At 43.0% G+C, this 9,971-nt stretch overlaps 2 protein-coding genes across 2 annotated transcripts in view; one reads left to right on the forward strand and one right to left on the reverse strand.

Annotated features, from left to right (window-relative positions):
• LOC131877016 (cell adhesion molecule Dscam2-like) overlaps positions 1-5,998 on the reverse strand; it is a 30,932-nt gene extending 24,934 nt beyond the window's left edge. The window contains exon 1 of the mRNA XM_059222571.1: positions 5,726-5,998. The gene's annotated coding sequence lies outside the window, so the exon portion shown is untranslated. The remainder of the gene's footprint in view (positions 1-5,725) is intronic.
• A 2,141-nt stretch (positions 5,999-8,139) lies between these two features.
• LOC131893069 (uncharacterized) overlaps positions 8,140-9,971 on the forward strand; it is a gene marked incomplete in the record, with an annotated part of 3,112 nt that continues 1,280 nt past the window's right edge. Inside the window, 1 exon segment of the mRNA XM_059242999.1 lies at positions 8,140-9,971. Within this exon segment, the coding sequence (XP_059098982.1) occupies positions 8,597-9,971 (1,375 nt within the window).

Here is a 9,971-nt window from a genome sequence, read left to right on the forward strand (position 1 = left end):
GAGGAAGAGGAGGAGGAGGGACTAACTCGAAAGCCAACTTTTACGACACGGAAAACACAAATTCGATTTCCCCTCCCTCGCCAAAAGTTCGTGGGATGCACACCGACTCACTCTTAAGAGGTATTGGAGATCGACATGACAATACGCTTCCCAATACCACTAGTAGTCAAGTAGTCTACGTAGTACACTGTATGCGCTCAGAGAGATTGCCAGATCCACTTAACAGAGGCGGGTGTCCAAAATGATTGGGGATCCGAAGCAAATATAATTGTCTTGCATTTTGGAGACACGATATTGATATGGTTTCTTTCAACACCAATCTATGAAGTATTCGATGACGTCAGAGATATGCTTTTATCAGCTTTTAACTGTACTTTTAAAGTCATTTTTGGTCCGTTGTTGTACCATTTTTATCATCTTGGTGACAAGTTTTCAACCTCTCTCCTCTAAAGGTCTCTCTGATCTTTCCTCTTTCCTCTCATTCCTTCAATGATCCCTGGAATTCCGAGCATACAGAGTATAGGGTAGAGGTTCACAATTTTCACACCCCTTGAACCAGCAGAACCAACTTTTTTGTACCAAGGGACCTCAGCGGCCTCATCCCCACTTCCTTGTTGTGCAATAAGGTTTCCCGCCCCTTTTCCACGATCCCGAACAAGTACAAGGATGTAGGCGGAAGTGTTGCATGCACGCCCAGTTTCCGAGGTTGGAGGCACCGCTCCATGAATACCAATCAATTTCCTCGTGCAATGATGAGCTTTTTGCACACCGTAAGATAGAGGGACAGAAAGAGAGGGAGAAGAAAATGAGGGACACGAAAAATGGAGGAACGAGGGGGATCTGATCAGAGTGTCAGGGTTGACAAATTTTCTCGTGAAAGTGACAAGTGTTTTCAGCACGACGTCTTGAAAAGCTCACTGACAACAATTTCAAAAAATGGGTGGACTATGTCGAGATGTGGGGGACTAGTGGTCGGGAACAAAGAGGCATTTTATTTTGCATTTACGATCAGTTATCATGAAAGGCTTTTGATAGGCGGTCTGAGTATTTCAACTGATTAATAGGGTCCCTTTTCATGCGGTTTTGGTTAGTCAAAGGCATTCGCAGTCTTTGAAGGGAACCTGAATGACAGCGGAATGTGGTAAAAAAAGTAGGAATTATTGTGCAAGTGTTCAAATTTGCAAGAATGAATGGCACAATAACGGCACACTTACAGTATTTTGTGAAATAGATCATGCGTAGCTTACATTTTTGACTCCAAATGCGTAATGGGAGTATGTATTTGATCAACCTTCAAATCTATAATCGATTCCATTTACTGCTTTACCTGAGCCGCTTAATGGCTTCGACAATCTCAAAGATACTTGTGTTCAATTTTTGATTTGGTGTTCGTATGTACTGTACATTGGTCAGTAATGGTACTGTTCGCCCTCAAACAAGAAATTCTTATCTCCAATAATTGAAACACGAACCCTGCTTATCTTTTATTGCATTGAGCTCGTGGGCGTTGCAAAGTTTTCGAGTGTGGGAAGCTTCAAAGAAAACTTGAACAATTTGAAACATGAAGTACCGCTTAGAAAAGAATTAATGCACCTCGGACTTGCCTGGTATATCGTATATAGTACACTCTCTACAGAAAGATTCGTCTGTTTCTAAAAGGATATGAGTTGTCCATGAGATATCATGTGTCTTACTCTGAGTGGGGCTATGATCCCTCTTTGCGTCTTAGTCTCGATCATTTCTCTCTCCCATAACATATATATCTTTCCACATTCTTCAGTGTGGGTGTCGGAGTTGCTTTTTGGTGAGTGAAACCACGTGGGCTTCTGGTCAAGGGTTGGGTCCAACAAGACCACATGAGAAATTGCCAACAAGGGGAAGTGTTCCCTGGTTCCATCCAAAATTAGGGGAGCCCAGCAACATTGTGTGGATAGGGGAGGAATTGGCGGGATAGTGGTATGTGAGCTTTGGGATAGAGATAATGAAGAGCTCACTAATCAGAGGGTGCAAAACCATGATTGAAGGACCCCTACTGTTGGGAATGCTCAGAGAGACATTTTGGTCTTTAGACGGGTATGAGAAAGACAACAAATTCATACTTGTATGTCTGGAACGCGGTTCCAGAAGCGCGCTTTAATCCTGTCCCAGACTCTGGAAGTTTTCTATGAAGAGGCGCTGGTGCTAAATGAGCCTTTTTTAATTGTTTGAGAGGGATCTGTTTTGTCTTGAAGTATCCCCCATTTTGGGCGCCACTTTTTGTGCACTCGAAGCCAGAATGAGGGACGAGGAATTTGGAGGCTGAAATTTGTAATTCTGGTCAGATATATGGCCACGAAACTGGAGAACGTGGAACGGGAATCTGCGAGACTCTGGGCACTCAAGCATATGATGATACCTCAAGTCTTGAGCAGCAAAGACCCGAGCCCACCGGCACCAGATAAGCACGGTGTGCTTGCAATACCAATCTTTTGCAATGCACTGAAGAAACTGGAACCTTGCTGGAACCTTGCGTTCCACTTGAGCAAAAGTTCCATTTTTGTAGGTTATTTGACTACTATTGTAATGGCAAAAGTCTCCTCTAGTACAGTAACATAAGCCGAGTTGGTCTGTACGTAGTTGTTACCATGACACTTGGATTAGAAAAGCAGAACTGGAAACTGGAAGATGAGGACATTTCGAACAAGATTATACAGCGGCAAGGGTATGGGAAAGTGATTCCTCTACAACAATATATTACATAAACTTTAAACCTTAGTGGTAGTCAGTTTTAGGGCTGTTTTACAACCTTACAAAAATTTCAACCCTGAAAATACTGACCCCCAACATTGATAGATAGTGAAAATACCATACAAGTCAAAATATCTTGCCCTTTACACCATTTCGTTCCCTCCAGGAAGTGCTTAAAGTGGCTTGGATATTAGGGTCAAGAAGTGCAACGGTTCTTCTCGCCTTTAAGATGAAAGAACGAAACTAATCACACCCACTGCCAAATCTCAACTTGACCATGTTGCTTTTGAACAGCATGACGACCCTTGTACCAAAGCGGTATGAGGGCTTCCTTTCCCCTCCTCGTTTGGTCGTTTATATTCTGAATGCCAAGTGAATGAATGCTTTCGTGTTCCACCTGGACCTGCAGTCAAACATATTCGTTGGCTCCAAAGAAATCTCAATCCCCCAAACTCCCATCTCCAAGAACTCGGCCAACGTTTCATAGATTCGTGTGATTTTTTTTGATCCAATTGAACCCTTTCTAACCGTGTTTCAAACTCGTTCCATAGCCGTGCGTATTCGCTCTTGAGCCACTTGAACATGGTCATTAAGATTGCATTTTGCTCCTTATGCCATTCTGGCTTTCCAGTTATCCAATTTCACTCGTTGGTTGGTAAGGCAACACCTCCAATAAAGTACCCATTCTGGATTGCCTACCTCATCAGACTGGGAACATACACGTAGGCACAGTGCGTACGTTGTACCGAACATAGGGGTAGGAAATTGAGGTCGTCTTTACCCAAGATCCTTTGGCCGTTTGAAATGGGGCACATTGTGCTCCAAACGGAATTCCTCTGCCTTTGATGTTCATGTTTCGGTATCAGACCACTCTAACATTTGGAGCCAGACAGATTCCCTATTCATATCACTTTTTGAAATTGCTTCCTCTAGCGTGTGTTACTTGTGAACAGGGCTCAGGAATATTGTGAACACTTGAAAGTCCCATGTGATCTTCAGAATAACAATATGTTGCAATTTGAAGGCATTTACGCTATGTAGGAGCCAAAGATGTCATCTAATGGTACTTATTCAACGATCAGTTCAAATAAGGGCTCATCATGTAACTCTCAAACCAACAGCTAGTAGTGTAATTCGACTGGCTCTTTCAGAGAGTAATTTAGATTGTACCTTGTAAGATCCCGATACTTTTATTTCCCTCTTTAGGACCATCTAAGAGTATATTTTTTACTCCTTTCTTGATAGAATCAAACTTATGATATGTTCTCAAAACCATCACTTGAGTGATATCCAATGATATCTGTCAGTTTTCGTCTGTTATGAATAATTGTCCCGCCCCATTGATACAAGACTATATTTGAGTCAATTGTCAATCTAGATTACTACAATTGCTCTCTGATGGAGCTGACTCTTTATTGTCTTTACAATCATTCGTCATGAGTCCCTTACTTTATGATTGACGCGCTTAAGCCGCCAAACCCTCGCCTAAACTTAAAAGGACGACCTTGATGCCAGTAATTGAAGTAGTGGCGACTCACAAAGGAAATTGAAGGCCGTTGGTTGCACCTGCTTGTTATCTCGCTAACCCATTCCCTCCGTAAATCCTTCACCTTATACCTGATCAATGTTTCCAAGCACATGTTCAAATTCGATTAAAACTTTAGACCGACCCTGTAAGAGAATTTCAAAAGCAAATAGCTCGGAAACAGAAAATTGTTCCGAGGGTTGGATAAGGTTCTCGGAGCAAAGAAGTAAAGTGGTGCCAAAGTCAGACGAAAAGAAGCGCAAACATGATTGCAAAACTTTCCGTTCTTGCCTCTCCAACACTTTGAACGAGAGCCAGTCCATTTTCGCTCTGAGCACGACAAATAAAGCCTAGTAGGCGAAGTTCAACTTTCCTTAAAAAATATTCGGGTCTCTTGAGGACTGATAATTCATGTACCACGTTCAGGTGGGGTATATTAGATAAATTCTTTTATTTAACTGATATCCCACGTTGTGAACAGTCTCTGACCCTTTTTGAAAGCATGAATTGAATTTTTGTCGTGAAGTTGGAAAAGGTTTTGAATTCTCAATCAAATGGGCTTGCTCGGTCTCCCATGGGAGAAAAAAGTCAAGAAGATTAGTCGGTCCTGATCTGGATTTCTCCTCAAAAACAGTCTTAAACAGAATCTTTGATCACGAAAGTTTTCCATCACTAGTTCATCTTCAAGGAACTTGCTCAGGAAGATTGAAGATCTTCGGCCTTTCTTTCCCAGAATTGGGAGCAAAACGAATAAAACTTTTTACACTTGTGCCCGTTCTGTTCACCCCTTTTTGAGATTCTATTGACTTTTTTCTCATTCATTAAAGACTTCCCAGCCAATAACTTGGACTATCTTATCTCAAGCCAACTCCAATCTTCTTGCAGGCTTTGAGTGATCCAAATCAATGGAACTTGGACGTTGATGTTGTAGCTACAAAATAAAAGGGTCGTGCCAATTGAAGACCCCAAACCTGATGCTCAATCATGGTCACAAACAGGTATCGAAGTAGAAACCTCCTTTCGTCCGCTTAAGAGCCTTAATGAGCAATGACCAGGCAGAATTGAGAAAAAGGACAAGGTCATTCAGTTTTGTGGAGAATCTGTGGTGTATGTCCTTGTCTCTAACGTGCGTCGACTTTGTTACCAAGTACCACTTTAGGACGGGTAATCCTTTTATTTGTCTCTCAGAGAGGAACGATGGCCTCTTAAATTGGTACCATGCCATTGGCCTTCTTTACTTGCTCACTCGAAGGGGTTTCCATGGAGCCTGTCCATCTCATCTTATGGGATCTTAGAGGAGTCTTAGCGAGAGATTGCTTTGACCGAGACATCCAAGTGTCTTAAACCTAAGACTTCCTTGACGTCTTGCCGACAATGGGTGGCCCTTTTTGTACAGTTCAAACCGGTAGACTACCCCGTTCAGACGTTGTATGCTACAACAATCATTTCCAGATTTAAAACGCAGATATTCACCTGCCGCAGTTGAAAATGCATTTCTCGTCATAGTCCAGAACTTAAATCAAACCATGGGCACAATCACAGAGCACGACTATGGAGACGAACAGATGATTTGATTAGATGAAAGGCTCACATCACTGAACACAGATCACTCTTTCTCTCACTAAAAGAGTGGGTGCTCGTTCCACTTTGGGTTAATTCGTTGAAAAGTCGTCCATGGCCTGAAAGTTTTTGCTTCCTGCCTCAAAATGACACTGGAACAAAACATGGGTTGATGGTGGTAAGTCTGTAAGAAGGAACGAACACAAGGAACATCTTTGAGAGCCTCTGGTCGGTCTCCATTTCCGTGAATTCCCGCCTCTTTCTTTGAGGCTGTCACATACGCTGTGAAGGAACCAGAGAGAACGGAGAAAAAAGAGAAAGAGGAGGAGAGGGAGAAAGAGAAGCGCCAGAGAGAAGCTGGCTAGCTCTTTGAAGGCGAGTACACAGAGTGTCACCATTTATCATCGAAGATTTGTTTGAAAATAATCCAACTTACTCCAATCTAAAAGGATTGGTAGACAGCAAAAGTATTTTGGTGCTAGAGAGCTTGCAATTCTTTGTATGATCTTGTTGATTATCTTACTTCATCCTCAGATTTTAGTTCATTTCTTGGAGACACTGAACGTGGAACTGGTGCTACGTTGGTGTGGAAGTTTGGGATCGAATTGAAATCACTTACAAAAAACCAACAATAAAGGTGCCATTTGGGTTGACAGATTTTACAATCACCCAACACAATTGGCAACCATACGTTGAGCTGAATGACGGAGACAAAACAATAATTACTTGGGGAACCGACGGCCCATGTTGGCCATATAATTTCTGGGACTGTCTCCCTTTTCCCCCTCTCCCTGTTTGGTAATGTGAGGGTAAAAGAGAAATAGTACATTTTGGTCTCTGTGGGTGGTTTCAAGTAGTGGGTTGTGGTAAGTTACCACAACTCACTAGACGTTCCTCTTATTGGTTTGGGAACCAAGCAAAGCTATGGATGATAAAGGAGGGTTGTTCCACCATCCTCGGAAGCATGAGGAAGGAAACAGTCCGGGTTTTATTAGTCATTGGTTGTTATAGATTGGCTAACGATATTGCTTTGGTTAGAACTTCCTGTGTTTTTGATATTTCGCTTTACGGGTGCATTTCCTCAATGTTGCTAAGACTTGTAAGCAGAGACTAGGATAGCAAACTTTGTCTATTTGTAGAGCGTCCGCTTTCCATTATGCTAACCTTGATTCAATCCTTGGTTAGCCGAGTCCAAGCTTCTTTGTGGGACTTAAATTACAGCATGAGTTGATCCTTCAACAAGTTTAATGGAAGGCTGAGCTTACAATTATGATGGCTGTGATATCGGAGCGAGAATATGTCTTAATTGTGACACCCATCATCAGATGGCAGGCCGAGCGAATAAGCTGCCATCTGACTCCGCAACAAACAACCGAAAAAGACTCGTAGGCAAGCTCTCAAAAATTGGAACGATATTATCATGTTTGACACCTTTTGCAAAATCCACGAAGCACTGGAATATGGTCGGGGCTGCTACCGGATACAATTGACAACTTCTGCTCGAGGCAATGTTCAACATTTGTTTTTAAATGAGACCAGGCTCAGATCGCTAGAATAACGTATATCAAATTGCAGCTAAATTAAACAACTTTGATTAAAGTTTTGCCCTCTCAAAGCGCTTTAAATAACACGGCACCAAATGAATAGTTTTTATTTACCTGATTCTTGATTTGGTGAAGAAAGCAATGGGATTATTCGCTTCCAAAATATATTCATTGTTAACCTTAGCGGCCCCGTCCATATTCCAGTGGTTCTTGCACAATCCTAGCCATGCCAATTCAAAATTTGCATAGTTGACTCCCCTCTCTACATTGTCCTTAGGATACAACATAGAGTAGTTTGTATGGTGCGATTTACTTTCTCTTACCATATTACGACACACAGTACAGGACTGTTGAAGGATTGAAACCCCAGTTGAAATCGCAATTTTGCGAACGCAAAAGACGAGAGTTAAAATTTTAATTTACTTATAGTATTCAAAACCCAAAATTCACCATCGCCTGAAAGCCCCTTCGAGTTATACATGTATATCGTCATGTCATTTTGTGCGCCGCGTCTATCCTTAAACATAGGATTTGCATAAATTCGAGCGACCCTCCCACGAACATTTAACAATACAATATTGAACAGGAATCAATCGCTGTTGTCGTAACGACAAACGCTCTGTTGGTAAGCGGAATGATTTATAGCACGCGAAATTTAAGAACTGGGAACTTTGATTGGCCTTTCCTATTGGTTGGTTCCAAGTTCTTGGTTCTCGAAGTCGACAAGTGAACGAATTGGAGAAAGTGTGTTTTTGTACAGAATAGTACCTCCGTTGTCCTTCCCGTTCCCATGGCCAAAGTGAAGGAAACGAATGGCTTTCTCTCGTTCACTATGAAGCTCGCCGAAGTCAAGGTACATAACCAACAATGCATAGGCCTAACTTCGACCCTAAGTAGCCGTATATAACCAAGGTAATCATGCCCAAAAGCCTTTCGGTTGTTGTTCGGTGTGGTCGTGCACAACTGTGGACCATGAATTATTGACTCAGAGGTGTATTTTGCTGGCGACCTGACCAAAGTTGGTCGGTTTTTGCTTCAATCCGAGGTGAACCGTTCGATTTGCCCAGCTTGATCGATTCATGAGGCCTGGCTGGGAAAGCGGCACGAAAGTACACTTACTCACATGACTGAAGGCCAAAAGACCAGAGGTGTGATCATGAAACTTGTGTTTCCCTCATCCCGGTGGTCCATCAACTTGGGATCTGACCTGCAGCAGTTGCTGTTGTCGAGCCTCTAAGCCATGGATATTGAGAGCATCGCCAATTCCTGGCTGGCGGAACCCCCTTGGATTAAGGTGTTCAAGCACACGTTCGACGTCCTTGAAGATTATGTGAGCTATACTCTAGTGTCCGTCGGGGCCATCTCATTGTCGGTTCGTCTCCTCACAACCTTGGGAACTGGGGACTTAATGTGTATACTGATTGGAGTGGAATACGGAAACATTTCGGTCAAGGACCTAGGACCATACGCCTCCGGGGGAACCCTTGGCATTTTGAGCTACGCCCAAACGGAAAAGGCATGCATACATCAAGTGTTCTCGCCCTTTATGGAATACCTGCCGTACATTTTGCTCTTAGAGACATTGTTCTTGATTGTGGTGGAAAAATTCACTTTCAAGATTCCTCGGATAGCGCAGAAAGTGGAACGTTTCTATGCCAATATTGTGGAGCATGCCTTGTTTGGTCATGATCCCGACGTAGCGGAGGACATGACCGACCCTAAAACAAGTACGGAGGCCATATCTAGGCGAAGACAACGCAACGAAATCTGCGTCTCGTTGAAGAGAAGTAGTATCATTCATCACGTGTACCTGGGAAAGAATTTCATGAAAGTTTGGGTGGTCGCCTTCTATCTGGCCATCAACATCAGTTATACCATTGTAGGCATAGTCGATAAGGCCAAATGCGCTGTCGACGTGTCACCTTTTCCGGGGGTTGTTGCAAAAGCTGGCAGGATGCATTTCCAATGCAGAGGCAAAAAGATGGACTTTTTTATTTTGGCCCTATGGACACAGACGTTTTTGTTGTTCCTTCACATGATTATGTCCTTAGGAGCTATGATATGGTGTTGGCAGTTCAGATCTGTGTCCAATTTACTTCGAACCATCGAACGTAGTCGCAAAGAGTGGGAACCGAGTTTGGTGTCTAAACATGATGGAGAGGACTTTTTGTTCCTCTTTGATCTCTTGGCCCATAGCAGTGGAATCGAATCGACTCTAAGGGTTTTGACGCACTCGGATGAGACTTTCTACGAGATTTGCCGTCCCAATATGGATCCCTCCAAACACATACAGCTCGAAGAGGACAAAGTCAAAATCATGTGGAAGCCTGCAGACATCGAAAGATGGCTTATGTCAGGCACGAAGCATACACGGACTCAAAAATCCATAGACATCGACAGCTATGAGGTGACAATATTCCCAGCCGAAACCGTGAATAACACTCAAAATGTGTCAGCCAGAGGCACCCGACGGAAACCAACTTACAGTGTGTGGTTTTTTGATCTGGTAGGTGGAAGAACCGAGTACGTCATTACCATTGCTTGTATGATTGGAAAATCCAGAATGAAGGGCGAGAAGGTCGTCACGACTTTGATGCCATTTGGGCCAGAGAAGC

This window comes from Tigriopus californicus, chromosome 2 (assembly GCF_007210705.1).
Source record: "Tigriopus californicus strain San Diego chromosome 2, Tcal_SD_v2.1, whole genome shotgun sequence".
NCBI classification, from domain to species: domain Eukaryota; kingdom Metazoa; phylum Arthropoda; class Copepoda; order Harpacticoida; family Harpacticidae; genus Tigriopus; species Tigriopus californicus.